This window comes from Helianthus annuus, chromosome 4 (assembly GCF_002127325.2).
Source record: "Helianthus annuus cultivar XRQ/B chromosome 4, HanXRQr2.0-SUNRISE, whole genome shotgun sequence".
Taxonomy (NCBI): Eukaryota; Viridiplantae; Streptophyta; class Magnoliopsida; order Asterales; family Asteraceae; genus Helianthus; species Helianthus annuus.
Window position 1 is genome coordinate 191,746,477 of NC_035436.2, and position 12,004 is coordinate 191,758,480.

The following is a 12,004-nucleotide window of genomic DNA, read 5'->3' on the forward strand; positions in this document are numbered from 1 at the left end:
TTCTTCTTCAGAACGTCAAAGGATTCCTGCTGCTTAGGGCCCCAATCAAACTTGATCTTCTTACGCGTCAACGAAGTTAGGGGCGCAGTAATCCTTGAAAAATTTTCGATGAATCGCCTATAGTATCCTGCTAATCCTAGAAAACTGCGAATCTCGGTAGGTGTCTTTGGCTCTTGCCAATTCATAACTGCTTCTACCTTAGCGGGATCTACTTGGATACCACGCTCACTTACCACATGTCCAAGGAATTGGACTTCTCGAAGCCAAAATTCGCACTTTGAAAATTTGGCATAGAGTTTCTCATGATGTAGAAGTTTGAGAATACAACGAAGGTGTTTCTCGTGGTCAGCTTGGTTCTTTGAGTAGATAAGGATGTCGTCAATAAAGACGATGACGAATTTATCCAGATAAGGCTTGCAGACGCGATTCATGAGATCCATGAATGCGGCTGGTGCGTTAGTGAGCCCAAAAGGCATCACTAGGAACTCGTAATGTCCATAACGAGTCCTAAACGCTGTCTTGTGTACATCTTCATCCTTGACCTTCAACTGGTGATAGCCTGACCTCAAGTCGATCTTTGAAAAGTAGCTTGCCCCTTATAATTGATCGAACAGATCGTCGATCCTAGGCAAAGGATACCTATTCTTGATGGTGACTTTATTAAGCTCGCGGTAATCGATGCACAGACGCATCGATCCATCCTTCTTTTTGACAAACAAAATTGGTGCTCCCAAAGGAGACGAGCTATGAGCCTCCGAATGAACCTTGGTCTTGGAATGTGGCGCGGACCGGGTCCTACTTCGGGTCCTATTTGATTCGCTATATTGCCTTTCAATGGCTTTGGTAACAGCATTCGCCACTAATGCTTGCAGCTCCGCCCCAGTTATATGTATTTTAGTGTTATCTGGGCCCTCCTCTGGATGACTGTTTATTTCCTCAGACTTAGCCATGTAGCTTTAGGTGCTACATAAAAGTAAGGACAAGGTCTATTTAGAAGCCTAAACAGTATTATCGTTCTTAACGATTTATTAACCATGGTAAATAAGAGCCATATTAGTTAATTAGTTTCATTCAGGACTTTTTATTAGCTACTTTACCCTAGAATGAAATATATATTGGCACAATAGGCCTAGTCACTTGGACAAATTTCTAAATTTAAATTTAGATTCTATAGGATAAAAATTTGAATAATTAAAACAATCAATCCTTTTCTTGGCAGGGGGTCTATAAACCACGGCTGCCTTTTTGTTTTATATGACATTAGTTATAACCCGTAGGCATTATGTCACAATCAGATATATATATATATAGAATATAAATTTGGATAATTTATTAAAAGGGTGACATGTGTGATTTTACGGATCACACTAGCCAAGAATGCTAACATGTTTACGGATGTTAACAGAGATTTGAATCTTTTTAAACAGGTTCTACCATATTGGCCAGGTCTTTAATACGACATTCAAGCTAGGTTTTACCTTTTTAAGATTCTTATTATTAAAATGGTAAATTAAAATAATAATTGCTATTTTTCATTTATTCGTGTATTACATTTATGCATATAATTTAAAAATGAAGAACTTAATTTAACCATTTCAAATAAAATTAACTAACACGAGTTTGCCCTAAACGGGACTTTTACGCAAATAACATACCCACGCAGGGCTAAACTAACAAACAAACCCACGCAGGGGTCGAACAGAAACAAACAAACCCACGCAGGGGTAGAACAGAAAGGAAAAAATATGCCCACGCAGGGGCAGAGTACAGAAATAAATGTCCTCTCAGGGACATGATTAAATAACTAGCAAACAAAGGATTTAGTAGTCCTTCTTGCTTTTTCCCTTGATTAAATCCACCATTTTCTTAAACATCCCACGATTATGCCGACGATCTTCCCGTAATTCATGCCGCATCTCTCGTCGCACTTTATTTATCCCTTGAAGGATTTCTTGAACTTGTGGCGGCGACATCATCGGTGCCGGCGGTGGTAGCGGATAATGCGGTGGTTGAGGAGGCTGCGGCTGCTGATATCCATATGATGGTTATCCATAGGTCGATTGTCCCGTAGCCCAGGGACCTCCAAAGGTACCTTCCGGATTGAGAGAGTTGTAGTTCGCAGCTACCCAGTAGGGATCCTCTGTAAAGTTATAACCTGTGGGGATCGTCTGCTCAAAGGGATTGTATGCTGCCGCGCTAGTATAAGCAGGGATTGGGTTTCCGAAATCCTGTGGTGGCAGTGGCGCGATTGGTGCAGAAGTTACTTCTGAGACGGGATGTGAAGATTCTCCCATCTCTGGTTCTTCGTGAAGTGGCGAGTACCGGCTGCCACCTGAATGTGGAGGTGTGCCGATGCGTACTCCCCCTCGTGCGGAAATCCGTGCGTTTGTTCGTCTTCGCCTTGGAGGCGGAGGAGGCAAAACCGGAGGTGGTGGCGGCGGTGGAGTGACCGCGACAAGTCGGGAATCCTCAGAAGGATTCTGCTGCTGCTGTGGCTGCTGTTGCTGGGGGTGCAAGGGAGAGCTGTGTTGTGGCTGGTGCAGAGGAGAGTTATGGTAACTAGGGGTAAATACCCAGTCATACTGCCTGAATTTCTCCTCAAAGCTGTCGGGACCATTGTATGGTGATCCCACAAATGGTGACCCATCAGAAATCTCGATAGGGTGGTTCGGCGTTCCAGATGGTGGCATTGAGGGATCGGTATCTTCATCGACATCCATCGCATTGCCACCAGGAAAATGGTCTTCTGGTCCGAGTGGGTTAAAACCCATAGGCACATCAAGGTAGTCAGCGGGGTTGTACAGGCCTTGGAAAATAGGTGATGGGTGGTCAAAGGGTGATTGGTGTCCTTGGAGAGGAATATAGGACTGGTGAGAGTTGTGGGGCTCATTTTCTGATTGAGGCCCAAAGGAGTGTGGAATAGAAGGTGAGGTACTCAGTGAAACCGAGTGCCTTGCGGGTTCAGTAAATGTAACACCTCGAATTTTTGTGTCCAATAATGTGTTAACACGTGTCATTTGTTTACACGTGGCATTGATATTAAATAAAGGATTAATATTGACAAACCTTGAAAGTATATAAATTCGAGGGTTATAAATGTCAAACAAGGGTAAATATACTGTATAGTAACCCTAAATGGTGCTTGTACCTTCAAACGAATAAATCATGGATCGTACGGAAGCGAAACGCGGAAGAAAGTGAGAGATTACAAGCTACAGGGGTTAACTGTGTCAACATGTTTAATTATACCTCTGAGTGACCCTTTAACGCTCCCGAGGCTTTGTAACAGTATTATACGCTCACAAGAACATATTGTATAAATTCCGCGAAGTTCCGTTTTAAAACGAGAAAGTTATAATCAAATTCGTATGAGAAGGGTTAAAAGCGTCAACAATGAAAGTTAAGGCTTTCTGAATAATTAATAAACTAAATGGGGACTTAACAACGCGGGTAAATAACATGAGGTCCTTAGTTGTAATTAACCGAGGGCCAAACCGCAAAGTTACCCCTTCAAACCCGAAAGGTCAGGTAAATCATTACGAAAGATTTCGTTATTAGTTACCAGAGTCTGAAATCATTACAAAAGATTTAAAATTTCTGGAAATCTAACCTCTCGCGACCCGCGTGAAGTTTCGGGTTAAGTTGAGGCGGGCCGCGAGCCACCTCTTTTACTCGCCTGATATTTGAATCTCAGGCGGCCCGCGTACAAATGCATGGGAACTCCCATGCGGGCCGCATTAGACGCCCAGATGCAGAATGTTTGTAGTTTCTTGCCTTTTGAGCTTGTGAACGATCAAAACGCCAATAAATGAGGCATGGGCACCCTATACTCGACCCATAGCTCTATGGGACACCTGCCCATCATCCATGATCAGTGTAGGTTGTTGTGTAATGATCTTGAGGGCTTTGTTGCACTATAAATAGCCACATTGAGCTCATAACATTCACACAACTCAAACACTCAACTACTGATCATTCTAAAGCTCCCAAGCATTTCTTCTCTGCTCCCTAAGCAAGATACAACTTCTGTAAGTCGTTCAAATCCATTTTGGTCTTATATTTCCATAGATTTAGCTTATAAACTCAACCGTCGTAACTAACGGTTGTCATAACGATAATTCACAAATGGTCCAGTGAATTGTCGGATCAAAAGTAGTTTTGAGTTGGTATTTATGTGGGTAATAAACCCCTAAAAGGGTTCCCTCTGATCACCACTCTAACTATGTCAAATGTCGAGTCAAACGTGCACTTAAAAAGTCAACAGAAAGTCATTTTGCCGTTTTGTACATAATCTGTAATGTATACGTTATGAAGCCTGTTTTGATGTTCATAAAACGTGATATTAAGCATATAAACTTGTTTGCGCTCGTTTGAATCGACCGTTTGCTATATTGACCCGGTTCGGGGCCGAATGTCACAAAGTTTGACTTTTGCTTTGACTTCAGTTCTGACCCGTTTTAGTGAGGTATAGATATGCCTTAGGACTCTCTTAGGACCAGGTTGCATGATGGTATAAACCTCTGTGATCGGTTCATGAGTTATCCGAGTCTTTTGCGCATTTCCGTTAATCGCCTAAAAGTTGACCGTAACGCCATTTTGAAAATAAAACGAGTATTTCGGACACGTGAACGGACCAGAACCTTGCTTATTAAATTATAAGCATGTCCTTAAAGTTTCACGTCAATCCGAGGTCTAGAATGAGAGTTATGCTAAATAGCGCAATTAAAGTAAACTTTTGTAATAAACGGCGCAATTAGCATAACGCCTATCTAAACCAAGATTTCGTCACCAAAACTTTTACCCACTGTATTAAAATAATATTTTGGGAATTTTAAAGATTTTTAATAATTTTTACCTCGCTCATAACCTGCGGTTATGGCTACGGTTCGGTAAATACCGAATATGCCCTTTTCGGCCAAAACTTGAGTTCTACAAGGTCTTTTGACCCGATTCCAGTTGCTACTGATTTTAAATAATAAATAAAGTATTTTAGACTTTATAAACTATTCGGGAAACTCAGATTTCCTGTAGAACTCGAAAAGCTCTTTAAAAGTCTTTAAAATGACCGGAAACCCCCTACGGGGCATAATATTAACTTAAACTCGTTACGGGCATCACGGAAGGTATCCTACTGATACCACAACCTCTTCAAGGCATATTGACTTAGGAAATAAGCGTAAGACTCTCATGGTTAACCGTTTCGCCTATTGCACGCACGGTTCGGCTTATGAAACTAGTTTTCATAATTTAGCCGATACGGGTCAAATTATATTATTTGAACCGCAAAATTCAGAGTGTGAACCATAAACCCATATAAAACAAGTCTCTGAACTTGTTGGGTCAGAATCACACTCCATTCTCGGTTTTCGCCTTTTTCGCGCGATTAAACCATATATATATATATTCCGGAACCAACCGGTCTAGGCTACGACCAATATAAAGACCCGTTAGGATTCTAAGAGGTTAATTAAAACCTTCGTTCCAGATTAGGAGCCCCAGTAAAAGCTATCGGTGAATTAATCAAACTAAGGAAAATACTTGCAAAGGTAAATACTTTAACTTATTTCCCCTATACGGGCTTGGGTTACGGTATGTTAATACCGCTTGATTGAGCATTATATTTTTCCATCGGTTAGGTGGTTAATTAAATAATATGATCGGCTCATTTAAACAGTTTTGTTTCTTAAAAGCCTTTGGGGGGTTTAATGACCGTTGTCCCGGATATCCTTGGCATCATTTTACGAAATGGCCACGACCATCGACATCCCGGTGTAGGCGTACACCCGGTATATATTGTCGACATTAAATTAAAAGACGTAGCCGTTGGTTTTTATACTACGGTTTTACGCAATGTGGTGTGTCTATAAATCTTTAACCCGGCACGACACGGGCTACTGAACGCATAAAAGAACATGTAAAACGTTCACAAGATTATTATGATTTTCCCAAGTTATAAAAGAGTTTGTGCCTTGTGCATTCAAATCAATTTTAAATTAACATTTTCAAATGTGTCAGTTGAACGTATTTACCAGTGTAAACTGACGTATTTTCCCCAAAAGATTAAGTGCAGGTACTATACGAAATGGGCTGGTAATAGCTTCCTAGGCATCACGAATAGTCTCGCAAACTCGATGCCGTATCTGAATGAACAATATTTTATTATTATTTTGATCCGCTGTGGATACATTCGACTTCTGTAATACATTTGATATTATCACCAGAGGTTGAAGTATATATTTATCTTTAAAGCTTCCGCTGTGCATTTATATAATTGTGTGGTTTGACTATATTGTTGCCAACATCGTCACGGTAATCCCCCACCGGGCCCACCGATGATACACGTGGAAATCGGGGTGTGACAGGTTGGTATCAGAGCCAACATTGAGTGAATTAAACACTATCCTATTGTGTTTAATCTCAATGACACAATTGCACATACTTGAGTCTAGACAATAACTTAGGACAAATTCGGATTGATACTCCTTTTTGTCTTTACTTTCATTTCGATTTTTAATAAGCTTTGGAGCAGGAAAATGCCACCTGTTATATTCCGAGGAAGAGGAAGGGGAAGAAGAGGCAGAGGAGATATCGTGACACATCACGATCACGAAGCTGGACCGTCAGGTACAAGACCTCCTTCAATGACAAGGAACGAAGAACCACAACGACGAAGAGACCTGTATGAACCTGCGAGGCATTCCACCTCGCACAGCTCGACGCCATCATACCGGCACTCATTCGGGCCAAACTCAGAGAATGATCCCAACAACCCACAACCTTCCTTCATACCTCTACAACGTTCGGTATCGCACCGAAATTACGACGACCCTACTCCATACTTCATAGGTCAGTTTAATCCGGCTGACTACATACAGGAACCTTCAGGCTTTGTTCCATTAGGGCCACAAGATCACTTCTCCGAAGACCATATGGATGAAGATACTGATCCAACTGAACCTGCTCGTGGTACGCCCACGCATCCGATAGAAGTCTCTGATGGGTCATCCTTCCATGGCACACCCTATCAGGGACCAGATAGTTTCCAAGCGTTGTTCGACCGACATGAGTGGTACTACACGCCACCTCAACAGACATCACAACAACCGCGACATCCACAGGATCCCTCTGAGGATTCACGCTTTGTGGCAGTTACGCCACCACCTCCGCCACCGGCGCAACCAGTAATGCCTGATCCGCCAAGGCGTAGGAGGACAAATGCTCGTATGTCCACACGAGGAGGAGGGGGTATCCACTTCAGCACCCCTCGACACTCTAGTAGTAGCCACTATCCGCCACTACAAGAAGAAGGACCTTCAAGTCCTATACAGGAGGCGAACTCCGCACCAGCTGCACCAAATTCGCCACCATTTGGGTATGACCAACCCATACCTGCTTACCCGGGTCCAACGGCTTACAACCCGTTCGAACCGTCTCAGGCACATTACAACTATAATTATGAGCGCGACCCATATGTGGTGTCGGCTAGATATAATGCGCGCTACCCCGACGGAGCTCATGGGAACATGGGACCACCGGACTACTCAGCTCATGGGTATCCAATACCTCCCAGACCTCCAGTTCCGCAACAAGCGCCACAACCACGTTTCTCTCCTCCTGAACAGGAAGAGATACTCCATCGACTAGATCGTGTGGAAAGAGAGTTCGAGGAAGAGAAAAAGAGCCACCGAGGATTTCTCAAAGGCTTGGCGAACCTACTAAAGGGCAAAAAGAAGAAACGTGACCACTAGCCCTTAATAATTGTACTAATGTAATTTCTACTTTGAAATAAGTCCCTGCGTGGACACTTATCATATTTCAGTCCCTACGTGGACTTATCTTTTAATCCTTGCATGGACACCTATCTTATATTAGTCCCTGCGTGGACTTGTCACTCATTTTAAAACCTCTATGGAGGTATGTACTAGTTAAAAGACCCGTTTAGGGCAATATGTAATTGTATTTGAGATTATGGAATGTATGTTATGAGTTTTGTTTTAATATGTATGAAATAAATCAAAACCATTCCTTTTATATTGATCTGCCTAAATAAGGAATCTTACAAGTGAAACCTAGCCTGGTGTCTTTTAAAGATCCGACCAAGATGGTAGGACTTAATTAAAAGATTCAGATTCCCTGTTAACCGCTGCAAGCATGTTAACGATCATGGCAGATGTGATTCATTAAAATCACGCGCGTCATTCTTATACAATAATCCTTTAAGGATTTCAAAGCCCAACTAAATGGTTTATAAATCGTGGGTTAAATCACCTATGCAGGTGATCAATCGTATTAAAACATCCATTAGTGATGTAGTGCCTACGGGCCAATCTTATTAAAACATCCATTAGTGATGTAGTGCCTACGGGCCAACCATATTGAAACGTCCATTAGAGGTGTAGTGCCTATGGGCCATAATAAATGTCGTATAAAGACAAAAGGCAGTGGTTGTCTATGACTCTCTGTCAGAAAGAGATAAAAGAACTACGGTTCAAATCTCTATGCCTTTGATTCTCTGAAATCTCGGCTAATGTTATAAAACATCCTCGTGATTAGGCTTTACGCCGCCAATATTATTGTTATAGCTAAAATAGGATGTATTCAAATCCTAAGATTTAATGAGTAATAAGTTAACCAAATATGGTCTCTGTTACCATGGTTGACAAATTGTCATAAAAGACAATTATATAATAATCTCCTGAATAAAATTTTGTTATCTTCTGTAGCAGATTCAAGTTACAATGGCGGATCCCAATGGAGAGAATAGCCATACAAATGAAGATGACTACGACAATGCGCCAGTGCATCTGACAGGCGCACAGCTAAAGGCTCTGATTGACAATGCTGTTCAGGCAGCTCTTGATCGTCAATATACTGAGTCCCAAGGCAGAACCGTATCAAAACCACCCTCTAAACCAAAGACACACTCCAAACCACCCTCTCAACCCAAGAAAGATGACGACAACCACTCGTCCACTGAGAACAGCGTTCATCACGATAGGGAATATACTGATGCATCCAATGCTAAGGGTTGCACCTACAAATACTTTGTATCTTGTAAGCCCCGGGAATTTACAGGGGAGAAAGGTGCTGTTGATTGTATCACCTGGCTAGATGAGATGGACACTATTGTGGACATCAGCGGGTGTGCAGAGAGGGATGTGGTGAAGTATGTGTCCCAGTCATTTAAGGGCGAGGCCCTGGCATGGTGGAGAGCGTTGGTGCAGGCATCAGGTAAGTCTGCTTTATACAAAATGACATGGGAGGAATTTATTGCTCTCATTAAGGAAAACTACTGCCCTCAGCATGAGGTTGAGAAGATCGAGGCTGACTTTGTGTCACTGGTGATGACGAACCTGGACTGCCAGGCTTATTTGACGAGCTTCAATACGATGTCTCGCCTGGTTCCGTACCTTGTGACACCAGAGTCTAGAAGTATCGCCCGTTTCATTGGGGGCTTGGAGCCTGCAATAAAGGCGAGTGTAAAGGCCTCCCGGCCGACGACCTTCAGGTCAGTTACTGACCTCTCCTTGTCTCTCACTTTAGACGCGGTCCGTCTGAGGACCCTAAGGAGCAAGGAGGCTGAGAAGAGGAAACGTGAGGATGATACCTCACGAAGGTCAGGGAAGAAGCACCGTGGAAACGGTGAAGGCAAAAGAGGGTCGGAGGCGAAGAAAGATGGGCAAGCTGGTGAAAGGCCCAACTACAAAATCTGCAAGAAACCCCACTCTGGGAAGTGCAGGTTTGCATCGAATTCACAGTCACAACCAAAGACTCCTTCCTGTGGACTGTGCAAGTCCAAGGATCATAAGACTGTGGAATGCAAGAAGATCAAGGATGCAACCTGCTATGGTTGCAACGAAAAGGGGCATATCAAGAGTAACTGCCCTAAGAACGCCAGGAAGGCGGAGGAGACAAAGAAGACTAATGCTAGAGTCTTCCGCATGGATGCAAAGGAGGCAGTACAGAACGACAATGTGCTTACAGGTACTTTTCTCGTAAATAATATATTTGCAAGAGTACTTTTCGATTCTGGCGCTGATAAGTCCTTTGTAGACCAAAAGTTTTGTAAACTATTGAACATGCCGATCAAAACCCTAGATATGAAATACAAGGTAGAGTTAGCAGACGGCACGATAGAAACCGTCTCCACTGTTCTAGAAGGATGTGAAATGTCCATTAAGAACCATTCTTTTCCTCTATCTCTACTTCCCTTCAAACTAGCGGGTTTCGACATAGTCCTAGGCATGGACTGGTTATCCCGTAATCAGGCCCAAATCATTTGCGGCAAGAGGCATATAGTGCTAAAGACTCCGAGTGGTGAATCGCTTACCATTCGAGGAGATACGCAGTACGGGTTACCCGAGGGCGTATCTATGCTCAAGGCTTCAAGGTGTTTGAACAGAGGCTGCGTAATTTACATGGCTCAGGTGATAATAGAAGAACCTAAGCCGAAGATCGAGGATCTTCCTGTCATTTCTGAATACCCCGAGGTTTTTCCTGAAGAACTACCTGGTTTGCCACCAGATAGACAAGTGGAATTCAGAATAGACATCATTCCTGGAGCAGCTCCGATAGCAAGAGCACCTTACAGGCTAGCTCCAACGGAAATGAAGAACTGAGGACCCAGTTGGATGAACTGCTGGCGAAAGGTTTTATCAGACCTAGTTCATCTCCCTGGGGAGCACCAGTCCTATTTGTAAAGAAGAAGGACGGATCGATGCGGTTGTGCATCGACTATCGAGAGCTAAATAAAGTTACCATAAAGAATAGATATCCTTTGCCGAGGATCGATGATCTATTCGATCAGCTGCAAGGAGCAAGCTATTTCTCGAAGATCGACTTGAGGTCGGGCTATCATCAGCTAAGGGTCAGAGATGAGGATGTACATAAGACAGCATTTAGGACTCGCTATGGTCATTACGAGTTCCTAGTGATGCCTTTTGGGCTCACAAATGCACCGGCTGCGTTCATGGATCTCATGAATCGCGTCTGCAAGACGTATTTGGACAAATTTGTCATAGTCTTCATCGACGATATCCTTATATATTCCAAGAACCAAGCTGACCACGAGAAGCACCTCCGTTGCATTCTCGAATTACTACAGCGTGAGAAACTCTACGCCAAATTCTCGAAATGTGAATTCTGGCTACGAGAGGTTCAGTTTTTAGGTCACGTTGTGAGTGAGCGTGGTATCCAAGTGGATCCCGCTAAGGTAGAGGCGGTCATGAACTGGCAAGAGCCAAAGACGCCTACCGAAATCCGTAGTTTCCTGGGGTTAGCAGGGTACTACAGGAGGTTTATTGAGAATTTTTTGAGGATTGCTGCGCCCTTGACCTCCCTGACCAAGAAGAAAGAAAAGTTTATTTGGGGCCCAAAGCAGCAAGAGTCCTTCGAAATACTGAAGCAAAAGCTAAGCAACGCACCTGTGCTGACATTACCGGAAGGTACAGATGAATTCGTAGTTTACTGCGATGCATCACACACGGGCATGGGGTGTGTGCTTATGCAGAAGGGCAAGGTGATTGCCTATGCTTCAAGGCAATTAAAGGTGCACGAAAAGAATTACACCACCCACGACTTGGAGTTGGGTGCCGTTGTATTTGCACTAAAATTGTGGAGGCATTACCTTTATGGTATTAAATTTGTGATTTATTCTGATCACAAAAGCCTCCAGCACCTGTTCAACCAGAAGGAGTTGAACATGAGGCAGCGCCGTTGGATGGAAACCTTGAATGACTATGATTGCGAGATCAGGTACCATCCCGGCAAAGCGAATGTGGTCGCTGATGCCTTAAGCAGGAAAGAAAGGGTAAAACCTATTCAAATCAATGCCAAGAGCATTGAGGTCAAGAACAATTTAATTGAAAGGATTTTAGCTGCACAGCGAGAGGCTGTGTTGGAAGCTAATTATCCTAATGAAAAGTTAGGAGTAACTGAGGAGCAGTTGACTCTTAGCAAGGATGGAATCCTTAGATTAAACGGACGAATATGGGTTCCGATTTAT

General features: G+C 43.1%; 1 protein-coding gene across 1 annotated transcript; it reads right to left on the reverse strand.

Annotated features, from left to right (window-relative positions):
* Positions 1-1,929: 1,929 nt before the first annotated feature.
* Positions 1,930-2,771, reverse strand: LOC118491611 (putative proline-rich receptor-like protein kinase PERK11). The gene is made up of 2 exons (XM_035989509.1): positions 2,093-2,771; positions 1,930-2,027 (listed from the first exon to the last, which is right to left on the reverse strand). The coding sequence occupies exons 1-2, from the start codon at positions 2,769-2,771 to the stop codon at positions 1,930-1,932; spliced, it is 777 nt and encodes a 258-aa protein (XP_035845402.1).
* Between the last annotated feature and the right edge of the window lie 9,233 nt (positions 2,772-12,004).